The sequence below is a fragment of the Chiloscyllium plagiosum genome, chromosome 8, assembly GCF_004010195.1.
Source record: "Chiloscyllium plagiosum isolate BGI_BamShark_2017 chromosome 8, ASM401019v2, whole genome shotgun sequence".
Taxonomy (NCBI): Eukaryota; Metazoa; Chordata; class Chondrichthyes; order Orectolobiformes; family Hemiscylliidae; genus Chiloscyllium; species Chiloscyllium plagiosum.
Genome location: NC_057717.1, coordinates 85,998,559 through 86,011,839, shown reverse-complemented (window position 1 = coordinate 86,011,839; position 13,281 = coordinate 85,998,559). Strand labels below are relative to the sequence as shown.

The 13,281-nt window shown below is 50.5% G+C and overlaps 1 protein-coding gene across 1 annotated transcript in view; it reads right to left on the bottom strand.

Moving 5' to 3' along the window:
• Positions 1-13,281, bottom strand: part of LOC122552154 (cytochrome P450 4F22) — a 51,167-nt gene that overhangs the window by 5,186 nt on the left and 32,700 nt on the right. Inside the window, exons 7-12 of the mRNA XM_043694665.1 lie at positions 11,992-12,113; positions 10,740-11,007; positions 9,490-9,556; positions 8,169-8,298; positions 5,598-5,731; positions 860-924 (exon numbers count right to left, since the gene is read on the bottom strand). Of these exons, the coding sequence (XP_043550600.1) occupies positions 860-924; positions 5,598-5,731; positions 8,169-8,298; positions 9,490-9,556; positions 10,740-11,007; positions 11,992-12,113 (786 nt within the window). The remainder of the gene's footprint in view (positions 1-859; positions 925-5,597; positions 5,732-8,168; positions 8,299-9,489; positions 9,557-10,739; positions 11,008-11,991; positions 12,114-13,281) is intronic.

The following is a 13,281-nucleotide window of genomic DNA, read 5'->3' as shown; positions in this document are numbered from 1 at the left end:
CTGGACATGCATATGGTCACAGAAATTTGAGGGTGCATACATGAGGATCAATGATCGGCACAACATCGTGGGCTGAAGGGCCTGTTCTATGCTGTACTGTTCCATGTTCTACTTCAGGAAAACTGCCTGAGGCTGTACCTGAGGGAGAGAGGGAGGGTCTGTGCTGCCTGCTGCAGATTCACTCCCCTCCCTCCGGACTCACGCCCCTCCCCCCCGGACTCACGCCCCTCCCCCCTGGACTCACGCCCCTCCCCCCTGGACGCACTCCCGTCCCACCATTCCGATCCCCTCCCTGCAGACCCTCCTGTAAAACGACCTGTTTGAGTGAACCTTTCACCACCTGAATATTTCCCTTGTGACTCAATGTCCAAGTGTATTCAGTGACCTCTGTGACCACAGGCCTCCTCACTCGGCCTGTTCCATTACACTGAAGGTACTTCCTAAACCCAAGTTGTTGCTGTACAATGATGGCAAGGTGGAACCCACAGCTGCTGCAGGGGGGTATTGGGCTATCCACTGAATCTGCGACCTGTCTGATTACCAGGGGGTAGGCCTGATACCAATGGGCACAGTTTACAGTGAGGAGTGAGGCAGAGTTACTCAGGAGCTATACAAAATACATCTACTCCCTTTGGAGACCCGTGCTGAACTCAATAGGCTCCTCCCACAGACTGGGTGACATCGTCAGACTGGGTGGAGCTTAATGCAACATGAACATTAACTCCTTCCGAGCCATTAGTTTATCCAACGTCATTCTGCATCCAATCCAATCAAACAGGGCATTCTCTCTGTACAGGAGGTGAGAGTAGGACTGGAAACCTGCAGTGACTCCGCCCTGTGAGAATGAAGGTGTCAGTACCTCAGGATCTGACCAGACTGCAGGATTGTGGTGGGTTCCGTAGATGCTGATCAGACAGATGTTCCCTGGAAAATAAACAAATGTTCCCAGTTACTGCCCAATGCACGTTTCTTTTTCTGTATTCATTCATGGGATGTGGGTGTCACTGGCGAGGCCTCATCACCCAGAGAACAGTTAAGAGTTAGCCACCTTGCTGTAGGTCTGGAGTCACACGTAGGCTGGACCAGGAAAGGAAGGCAGTGTCCTTCCCTAAAGGACATTGGGATGTTGTGTTGCAGTTATTCAGGACATTGGTGAGGCCGCACCTGGAGCACTGTGTTCGGTTTTGGTCACCTTGTTACAGGAAGGATGTTATTAAACTGGAAAGAGCGCAGAAGAAATTTACAAGGATGTTGCCAGGACCCAATGGTCTGAGTTACAGGGAGAGGTTGGACAAGCTCGGACTTTTCGCTTTTGCGTTTCGGAGACTGAGGGGGGATCTTATAGAAGTGTATACGATCATGAGAGGCACGGATAGGGTGAATGCACTCAGTCTTTTTCCCAGGGTTGGGGCAATCAAGGACTAGGGGGCATCAGGTTAAGGTTAGGGGGGGGAAGAATAAAAGGGAACCTGAGGGGCAACTTTTTTACACAGAGAGTGGTACGGGTATGGAATGAGCTGCCAGTGGAAGTGGTTGAGGTGGGTACAGTAACAACATTTAAAAGGCATTTGGACAAATACATGGATAGGGAAGGATTAGATATGGGCCAAGTGCAGGGAAATGGGGTTAGAGTGGATGGATAGTTTGGTCGGTGTGGACCAGTTAGGGCTGAAGGGCCTGTCTCCCTGCTGTAGGACTCTCTGAGGAACAATTTGGTAACAAAGATTCCCAGGTGAAAGATGTGACTGCAAGAATAAATTGATTGAAGATTTCTGGAAAAATGAGATGAAATCAAGAAAGTGTCCAAAGTACCAGAAAGTGATTTCTCTCCATGCTGCGAGATGATATTACTTTGTATATTAGAATAAATGTCTGTGGCAGCAGCAATTTAAGATGCTCAGACTTGCAGACTAAAGACACTTGCTGATTTAAGGAATGGAATCTGCATCATTGTTTGTGTTTTGTATGGAAAACCTGCTTGAGCTTTCCACTTGGCATTTGTGTTCATGGTGGCACGAAGAGTTACACAGCAGAGTGGGAGGTAGCATATTGAGGAATCTCATTTCTTCAGATTAGACTAGATTACTTACAGTGTGGAAACAGGCCCTTCGGCCCAACAAGCCTACACCGACCTGCCGAAGTGCAACCCACCCAGACCCATGCCCCTACATTTACCTCTTCACCTAACACTACAGGCAATTTAGCATGGCCAGTTCACCTAACCTGCACATTTTTGGATTGTGGGAGGAAACCCACGCAGACACAGGGAGAATGTGCAAACTCTACACAGAGTTGCCTGGGCCGGAATTGAACCCGGGTCTCTGGCGCTGTGAGGCAGCAGTGCTAACCACTGTGCCACCATGTTGCCCACTATTGTGGGATATAAGGGAGTCATAACTAACGGAATGTGGCCAAGGGGCTGGGGAGCTCCAACATAGAAATGAGGTATTAGAAGCTGATAGTACCTCAGCTGTAACAGAGATACATCAACCATCTCACGGCTCAGTGTGTGAACAGAGTTAAGGCATTTTGTTGACCAAGCTCTGTGATGCTGGAAATATGATGCTGACAGTCAGGTTTGCCAAGATTAATTGTTGCAGGTTTACTATTTCCCAGCTGAGTAAAATATTAAAGATAGGAAATATTTTTGTTTTCATACAAGTAATTATTTATATCTTTACTGGATTGTGATCTATGTTAATAGTGCGGTCTGTGAAAACAATGGTTACAATTAAACTCAGAGCAGCAGAAGTAATTTAATCACCGAAATTTAACTCCAAGCAGAAAGTAATAAGGTTTTAGATTTTTTTTTACAAAAAGCTCTAAAACAGTAAAATGAAGTTTGTCCATGTAATGTTTTGCTGAGTTGAGTTTGGGGGATCTTAAAGTGATGAGTGACAGGAGTTTGCATTCCTGGAGCAGGAGGCTCTCCCCAAGTGAATGGGAGTGAAGTCATGGCCAGGGCAGGATAGGGGTTTTGGAAATGATCAATGGGAAGGATTTGTGAAAGCAGAAGGAGGAATCTAAGGAGTCACAAACACTTGGTTGTGGTTGGGAATATGGGTTTCAGGTTGTGACAATGTCTATGTTGTTAATGAGGAGACAAGCATTTTGGAATGAGCTGCCGGAGGAAGTGGTGGAGGCTGGTACAATCACACCATTTAAAAGGCATCTGGATGGGTATATGAATAGGAAGGGGTTTAGATCAGAGTGGTGCTGGGAAAGCACAGCAGGCCAGGCAAAATCTGAGGTTGCAGAAATTCGAAGTTTTGGGCAAAAACCTAGGAATAAAATGCCTCAACTGAGGGCCACACCCTCTCAGAACTGCAAAGGACCCCTTCTATACTATATCCTATGAATAGGAAGGGTTTAGAGTGATAAGGGCCAAATTTAATGAGTTGGACTGAAGGGTCTGTTTCCACACTGTACAACTCAGTCTTAATTCCAGATCTTCACTGAATTCAAATTCCACCATCTACCAGGGTGAGATTTAAACCCGGGTCCCCAGAACACTATCTGGCTCACTGGATTAACAGTCCAGCGATAACAGCACTAGGTCATCATTGCCCCTGTGACTAATGTAGATTAACTGCAGCTCGATCTGGGGCGGTGGGAAGAGGTTTCGGAGAGATTGTGCAGTATAGGAGTCGGGACATCATGTTGAGGTTGTACAGGACGTTGGTGAGGCCTCTTGTGGAATACTCTGTACAGTTCTAGTCAGACCTACTGGAGGAAGGATAGTATTAAGCTGGAAATGGTTCAGAAGAGATTTACCAGGATGTTGCTGGGAATGGAAGGGTTGAGCTATAAGGAGAGGCTGGATAAGCTGGGACCTTTCTCAGTGAGGCATAGGAGGTTGAGGGGTGACCTTAATTAAGGTTTATAAAATCATGAGGGGTATATATAAGGTGGGTGTCTTTTCCCTCGGTGGGGGATTTCATGACTAGGTGGCATATTTTTAAGGTAAGATGGGAGATTTAAAGTAGACATGAAGAACAAATTGCTTACACAGAGAGCAGTTTGTGTGTGGAATGAACCTCCTGAGGATATGGGTCCAGTTACAACATTTAAAAGACACTTAAATAAGTACAGATAGTTCGACTATAATCCGATGGTTGTGTTCTTGTGTAACCCTGTATTCTAGAAAATCCGTGCTTTAGAAACAGCACTTACAGTGTTGAAAGTTTGAGCTTTCAATTCAGTGTCCCCATTCATAATCACATTAATGAAATGGGTGTTATAGTTGAGCAAGCTGTACATGAATATGAAAGGAGGGATATGGGCCAGGAGCAGGCAGGTGGGAATAGTTTAGTTTGGGATTATGTTTGGCGTGGACCAGTCAGTGCTGTAGGGACTCGATGACTCTATAACTGATCAGGAAGGTTAATGGAATGCTAACATTTATTATGTGAGGAACTGAATGTTAAAGTCAGAATGTTGTGCTTCAGTTAAACAGCATTGGTGTGAGACTGTGCCTTGAATACGGTGTGCAGTTCTGGTCTCCTTAGTTAAGGAAGGCTGTAAATGTATTGGAAGTGTTTGAGAGCAGATTACAGTACTTAGACTCAAACCTGGAATGATGGGGTCAACTTGCAAAGAAAGATTAGACTTAATGAACTTGTTTCTGTTGAAGTTTGGAAGAGTGAGGGCTAACTTGACAAAGTGTTTGAGATCCCGAATGATCAGATGGATGGGGAGAGAGTGATTCCTGTTGTGGGTCTGTCTGGAATGAGGAGACACTGTTTAAAATGGGGGGGGGGGTCTTTATTAGGACAGAGGTGAGGGGAAACTCTCTGAGAGAGCTCTCCTGCTCTCGGACTCTGCCTCAGTCTGGCTCAGTGAATATTTTGAAGGTGGACAGACTCTAGTTACTCAGGGAATTGAGGAGAATTGGGGTGGGATTGGGGCGGTTAGTGGGAAAGTGGAATTCAAAACCCAGCAGGAGTGTGCCTGAAGCTTACCCTGATGACAGGGCAGGGAGAGCAGGTGGAATGATCAGCTTTCTTCATCGGTGTGTTTGTATAAGACACAGCACCATCAGGCCCGGGAGAGGGAGAGAGGGGCATTCAGTCGTTCACTGTGTGCACTGTGCCCCCTGATTGGTTAGCACTGCTGCCTCACAGTGCCAGGGACCCGGGTTCAATTCCAGCCTCGGGTGACAGTCTGTGTGGAGTTTGCACATTCTCCCCGTGTCTGCGTGGGTTTCCTCTGGGTGCTCCGGTTTCCTCCCCCAGTCCAAAGATGTGCAGGTTAGGGTGGATTGGCCGCGCTAAATTGCCCGTAGTACTAGGTGCATTATTTAGGGGTAAGTGTAGGGGAATGGGTCTGGGTGGGTTGCTCTTTGGAGGGTCGGTGTGGACTTGTTGGGCCGAAGGGCCTGTTTCCACACTATCGCTAATCTAATCTAATTCTGGCCTCAGTTTCAAAATAACATTGTATGCCTCCTCAGGCCACAGTCTCTCAGCTGAGGAGGGGGTTTTGAAAGATGCTGTCAGGTGGATTTATCACCTCCATTTCCCCCCACCCTCACCCCGAGGCTGTGTCTGTGTGACCTCCCCCCGCACCCCTCTCCGCCGCAGCACAGTCTTGGGCCTGACCTTTTGGGATGACCCTGCCGTCTGGTAGTTGGATATCCTCGGTGCAGCACCGTGCCACGGTGGTCACTGGTGGGTGGAGCCGCAGGCTCTCCTTGATACACATGGTGGTAAAGGGCATCTGGGAGAGATCATCCCTGTGGGAGGGGGCACAGGAACATGGTCAGGAACAGACAGACAGACACACAGCCTGCTTCCCCGCCTTCCCTCGATACAATCTGATTGTGGCCTCAGGCCTACTCTCCCTCCTGACCTCCCCCACGGCTTTGAAACCTTCTCCCTCCAGCTTACAAATATTCAATGACAGGTCCCACACCCCCCACCACCAACCCCTCCATTCTCTAGGGAAGGGTTCCACTCCAACTCACAACCCTCAGGAAAAAAACCCTCTCTTCATCTCTGTCTGAAACAGGAGAGCCCCTGATGTTAAACTGTGTCCACTATCAAAATTACCCTTCTATTTTGTTCATTCGCAGGATATGGGCGTCACTAGAGGTTGGGGGGTGGGTTCAGCATTTATTGCCCCATCCCTATTTGCTCAGAGGGTAGTTAAGAGTCAGCCACATTGCTGTGGGTCTGGAGTCACATGTAGGCCAGACCAGGTAAGGATGGCAGATTTTCTTCTCTAAAGGATTCGTGAACCAGCTGGGTTTTTAACAACAATGGCTCCTGGTCACCGCTAAGCCAGCTTCCTCATGACTTTCTCACTATCTGGTTTTGAGCCCATGACCCCAGAACATCAGCCTGGGATTTGGGATGTTTGGCGCTGTGACAGTCCCACCTTGCTAGAGCAACGTTTGTGCGGGCAGAGTAACAGAGTGAAGGTTCTGAGCCCTGCATCACTCTTCCTCAAAGACGCTGCCAGGCCTGCTGAGTTTCTCCAGCAATCTCTGTCTTGCAGTTCAATATTGAGGAAGTCTACATCCCCCTGGGAACTCAACAGGGTGAGGGATAGAACATAGAACAGTGCAAACACATGAATAGGCCCTTCGGCCCACCATGTCTCTGCCGACCATGATGCTATTTGTATCTCTCTATTCCCTGCCTGTTCATGTTTCTGTTTAAATGCCTCATATGCCTTTGCTGTCGTATCTGCTTCTATTACCTCCCCTGATAGTATGTTCCTGGTGCCTACCATCGTCTGCATAAAACACATCCCTCGCACATCTCCTTTCAACTTTCCCTTCTTACCTCAAATCTATGTCCCTTTGTATTTGACAGTTCCACCCTGAGAAAGAGGCCCTGACTATTTAAGCTTTTTATAATCTTAGAAACTTCTATCAGATCGACCCTCAGCCTTCGACACTCCAGCAAAAATCTATCCAAGTCTGTCCAACCTCTTCTTACAGCTAATACACTTCAACCCAGGTAAACCTCTTCTGTCCCCTCTCTAAAGCCTCTACATCCTTCCTGTAGTCTGGTGACCAGAACTGTACTCAATGCTCCAAATGTGGCCTCATCAAATTCTTATACATTTGTGACATGACTTGCCAACTTTTCTACTCAGTTCACCAACTGAAGGAAAGTGTGCTGTCTGCCTTATCCATTTCTGTTGCCACTTTCAGGCAGCTATGGACTTGCACCCCAAGACCCTTCTTGTATAGCAATCCTCCTAAGGGTTCTGACATTTACTGTACACTTCCCTCTAGTGTTTGACCTCCCAAGATGCAACAGCTCCCGCTTGTCCGGACAAAGTTCCAGATCGGTAAAGCCGGAGTCACTGATCGGAAGTCAGGAGATGAGGAATCTTCTCTGTGCAAGTTGTGAGTCTGTGAAACTCTCTTCCCCAGGCAGTGGAAGGGTGAAGTGAGGTGAGGTGGGGTGTGAATATTCTCAAAGCTGTGGTATCTACACTTACGACAAACAGAGGATCAGCACGGGGTGGGGTGTCAGATCAGCCGTGACGTTTTGGACTGGCAGAGCTGGTGGACTGCCTGAATGGAGCTGGGTTCAAACGCCAACTGGATAGTCCCAATGAAATAATTCATACCTCGGGGCTCCCGCATCCTCCCAGGGCCTTCCAGCTGTTTCCGGGCTGGGAATTCAAGCCGAATTCCTCCCCTGGTGCAACACAGTATTCCATGGGGTTTCGATTTCATTCAAATACACAGCATTCTGAAGAGGACTGGACAGAGTAGGCACGGTGAGGTTACAGCCCCATCCACCACCCCACCCCCTCCCTCAGCGATTGGGGAGCCCAGGGGCTGGGCATAGTCTCTGGATAAAGGGAGGGGCTGAGACAAGAGGAAATGAGCTCACTCAGAGGGATGGGAAGCCTCTGGACATCCCAATTTGAAGTGGGCTCTCGGGAAATCAGGGGATTTGGGGAGCAGGTGGGAAACCCATGATCAGCTTTGATGGTGCCATTGCTGGGCATAGTCTCTGGATAAAGGGAGGGGCTGAGACAAGAGGAAATGAGCTCACTCAGAGGGATGGGAAGCCTCTGGATTTGGGGAGCAGGTGGGAAACCCATGATCAGCTTTGATGGTGCCATTCGGGTTCAATGGGCTGACTGGCCTTCTTAGTCCCTGTGTTTCAGTCTGCAACATAAGATCAAAGGAGTCAGTCACTCACCACTCCAGCTCTTTATCATCTCTTGACATCAACAGCTCCTGGATTTCCTCTCGACACTTGTTCTGATATTCTGGGTGTCGAGCGAGATTATACAACACCCAGGAGATCCCACTGGCTGTAGTGTCATGTCCTGCCGAGACAGTGGGAGAAGGAATTCAGGAACGGACAAGCACCTCATGACGCGGGTCTGGGATAAAACAAAAACTCCGAGCACTTTCATGACCAACCCTGAGGGGTTTGAGAAACACCGTCTGGAAAAACGAGAGGGATGGGTGTTCGGGTCGTGCTGCTCCGTCAGAGCACACTGGGCAGGCAGACAGGAGTGCCGCACTGTCAGGGGAGCTGTCTTTCAAACGAAGGGAGACAGACTTTAGTTACTCAGGGAATGGAGGAGAATTGGGGTGAGATTGGGGATCCTACCATCTTTCTCTTTGGTGACTTGGCCCATGTCACTAAAACAAACAGCTTACAGACAACTGGATAATAGCGGCCAGTATTTCAGACAGTGTTCCCTGTTTCCAGCGTGACCCCTCACTTCCCTCTCCCCTCATCCATCCCCTCGCACCACCGTCCCCTTTTGTATTTCATCTCCCCAGCCTTCCCTTGCATACACACCTCGCCCCCACTTTCCCTGGCTCCCAGTTACTTGTTCACAACCTGTTGACAGTTCTCCCCACCTCCCACCAGGGGCTTGAAACGCCAACACCGACAGACCCGCCGCGAGTTACCAGAAGGTACCACTTTCACAACACAGAAACCAGCGATGTTGCCTGGTCATTATCACTTATGAGGGATGTGGGGTCTCGATGCGTGTAAATTAGCCACGGCAGTTCCTGTATTACAGTAACCACCGAGCTTCAGAAGTTTGCCACTGACTGGGAAGCACTTCCATGAAGTCACAAACTGCAATATATGAATGCACGGCTCTACCGAGGGATGACACCAGACCTCCAACAAATGGCGGTTGCAGTAGGATTGTGGTTACTAAGCCTGTGATTCTGGGGCCAAGCACTCAAATCCCAACACAGCTGCTTTTAAATTTAAATCCGGTTAATTTAAACAAATACTAACTCAGTTAAAGGGAGCAGGAAATACATTAAATGTACTTCAGGGAAGGAAATCTGCCATCACGACTGGGTCTGGCCTTCATGTGATTCCAAAAGCTGACCAACTCTCACCAACCTTCAGGAAAGGCCTCTTTCGGAGACAGGTTAAAGGTGGATAATAAATCACGGCCTCTTCACCGACGGTCACACAACAGCACAGTACCAATACCCCAGCTCAAACTAAAACCCAAGAGGAACCACGACCACACACTTACCCTCAAACATGAAGGTATCAGCCTCTGACTGGATCTCCTCATCTGATAGGCTGTTGCCATCCTCATCCTGCAGACAGAAAGTAAAGGTTCATTCCCCATTGGCCAGCCCCGGTAATCCGTGCAGGATTACTGCCCCACCATCAACTCCCACTCCCTCCTTCACCTCACCCGTCCGAGACAGGGAAACACCGGAACAATGACTGGCCGAAGTGGGGGTGGGGGTGAGGGTCACAGTTTAAGGAAACGACGCGGTTCATTTAGAACTGAGCTGAAGAGAAATGTCTTCACCCAGAGAGTGGGGGCCTGTGGAATCATCTGCCGGAGGAAACTATTGAGGCCAACACATTGAATGCTTTCAACAAGGGTTTTTTTTAATAGTTCTGGGGCTAAAGGGATCCAATCGGGTATAGGGAGATAGTGGGAACAGGGCACTGAATTGGATGATCAGCTGTGATCATACTGAGTGACAGGGCAGGTTCGAAGGGCCGAATGGCCTACTCGGAGATCCACCTAACAACTACCAGGTAGGGGAGGGGCTGGTGATGTCACTGTACCCCCAGCTAATGTCTCAATTCGGTAAGATCAGGACCTGAGGGTTTCCGTGACAGTGAGAAACAGTCAGTCAAAGCCCTCATACCCGTGGGGAAGGGAATTCACTCACGGGACTAGACAGGCCAGCAGTGAAGAGTCAACCATATTGCTCTGTGGGTCTGCAGTCACTTGTAGGCCAGACCAGGGAAGGAGGACAGATTTCCTCCACTAAAGATGGGTTTTTAATGACAATAGATTCACAGCTATCATTGGACTGTTTTTTTTCCCCAGCTTTTTTACTGAATTCAAATTCTACTATTGCAGGATTTGAACCCAGGTTCCCGGCACATTACTTAGGTCTCTCTGGATTAACGGTCCAGCGGTAACACCACTAGGCCATTGCCTCCCTATTTGCTGTCCTTATTCAGAATGACTGATGTGTGAGTTCAGACCCAGAGCAACGGGGTTGGCTCTGAAGTGCTTGTAAATACCCTCCAAATGCCCCCTTGATTGGCCATGTTAGTCCCTCAGTTCATAGACAATTGGGGACTGCCTCAGGTAGGCCTCAGCTGCGGCCCACTGGGAGGGTGAGGAAGTGACGAGGGTCATGTGATGAGGAGGGTGCCAGCCGCGAGCTGAACAGAGATCACATCATGTGGGTGAGGGGCTGCTGCCTCAGGGAGCGCAGTGGGGGAAGGGCAGGGGGTGAAAACACTGACCTTTGACAGCAGCAGGACATCCAGGAAGTCGGTCACTTTGCCTTGTTTGGACTGGAGCCAGGCGTCTGCCCCTTGCTCCCTCAGGATCTCCCGACGTCGCTGCACGACATCCAGTGAATAGGAGTGCACCAGATCACAGGCCCTGGCGAATCTCTTGCCATTGGCCGAGTGTTTGTAAATGAAGTCGCTGTGATGTGGTAAGTAACGTTCCCTCTTCACCACCAGCGTGCTCAGCTCATAGATGGCAGCAATGTAGTCACTTGACTTTCTAGGGAGCAATGTAGAGGGGAGAGGACTGTCAGGGCAGATCAGTCTGTTTGCCATCTCCCTCCCCACCTCTCTCAGGACACTGAACCAGTCTCAGTGCCCTTTACTGACCTGGATTCAGGGTTGAGGCTAAACCATGCCCTGGTCATTAACGGATGGTAAGGAGATTAGCCACCATGGCTCAGTGGTCAGCACGCACCCCTCCTGAAGATCCTGGATCTCCACAGCAGGCAACACAAGACCGTACTCCAGTGCAGTCTCATGGCAGTGCGGCACTGCCATGGGCGCTGAGTCTGGGATGAGACATTAACCAAGCCTCAGTCAGGCAGGGCACACCTAGCATGGGGCTGTGGGTAAGGGAGTCACCGAGAGAGGGGAGGGTTGGGAGAGGAAGGGAAGCATGGGGTGGGGGGGTAAGGGAGTCACCGAGAGAGGGGAGGGTTGGGAGAGGAAGGGAAGCATGGGGTGGGGGGGAGGGGAGGAAGTAAGGGAGTCATCGGGGGAGGGGTGTAGTGTGGAGGGAGGGAGGTGCAGTCTTCTACAATGGCCGCTGGGTATTGGGGGAGGGGGCGATGTTGTGTTTTGGTGGAGTCGATGAGACAGTGCGGTTTCTCCAAAGTGAATCCAACTCCATCCGCAGTTACCACAGCCCAGGCAGCTGCCTGCTAGGGCTTGTCACAACACACATCACTGTCAGAAATCAGAACAGTCTCCACGGCAACCATCCAAAATCCTGTGGCAGGGAAATCCTGTCAGCCGCGATCTTAGTGGATAGTACGCAGGGCTGAATGGCCTGTTTCTGCACCCATTTCAGATGCCTTGATACCCCCACCAGGGGTAATCGCTCCATAGCAATGTGGAGTTTAGCAACATGAGGAGGCCATTCAGCCCCTGTCCCATACAGTAAGTGTATGGCTGACCTGACAGAGTCCTGCCCTTACCCATAGAGAAGCCAGTGGGTGGTGTGTGGTCTGGAGTTACTCACAGCTGGCAGTTACTGTCGTAGCTGAAGGTACATTTCAGGAGACTGTCCAAGGTCATCAGACTAATGTGTTCAAACATCTCCAGTGAAGTCGCTCCCTCTGATAACAGCCGCTCCCATTTCTCCTGCAGCGAGACAGAGAAACATCTGCCATTCCCCAACGTGTCCGTACGGAGGGGGGTTCAAATACAATGCAGCAGCCCCACAGGCAACACCAACAAGCCATGGCCCCACAACAACACCGACCATTTACAGAGCGGCCAGTCCAGACACCGGGACGGGGTGGGGAGCTCGAGCTGGGGCCCACTGGCCACTGGGTCATCAAGGAGCTGCATATGGATGAGAGCTCCAGGGAGATACACTCACGGGTGGGGGTGGGAGTTACACACACAGAGAGGGGCTATGGGTAAACAGGTCAGCACAGAATCAGGTACACACTGGCACACTCTGTGGGAGAGAGTGGGGAGGGCAGGGAGAGTGACACTGAGGCAACGGGGCGGGGGGTCAGTCGGCTGCACCATGCAGCACCATCCTATCCCCATGGTAATTCCAAAACCCTTCCCAGTGGAACACATCTTATCCCCACAGGCAGCACCAACACACCTCCTCACCCCACCCCACTGTGCCAGCTCACACTCAGGGTCACAATCACCCACAGTGCCAGCTCACACTCAGGGTCACAATCACCCACAGTGCCAGCTCACACTCAGAGACACAATCACCCACAGTGCCAGCTCACACTCAGAGACACAATCACCCACAGTGCCAGCTCACGCTGAGGGACACGATCACCCGCAGTGCCAGCTCACACTCAGGGACACAATCACCCACAGTGCCAGCTCACACTCAGGGACACGAGCACCCACAGTGCCAGCTCACACTCAGGGACACGATCACCCACAGTGCCAGCTCACACTCAGGGACACAATCACCCACAGTGCCAGCTCACACTCAGGGTCACAATCACCCACAGTCCCAGCTCACACTCAGGGACACGAGCACCCACAGTGCCAGCTCACACTCAGGGACACGAGCACCCACAGTGCCAGCTCACGCTCAAGGACACGAGCACCCACAGTGCCAGCTCACACTCAGGGACACGAGCACCCACAGTGCCAGCTCACACTCAGGGACACACTGACTGTCACAGTGTCAGTGCCATCTCTCTCACTCCCTCCCCGTCTCTGTCCCTCCCTCCCTCACTCTCACTCCCTCCCTCCTCTCTCTCTCCCCTCCCTCCCTCCCTCTCCCCCTCTCTCCCTCCCTCTCCCCCCCCCTCCCTCCCCCCCTCCC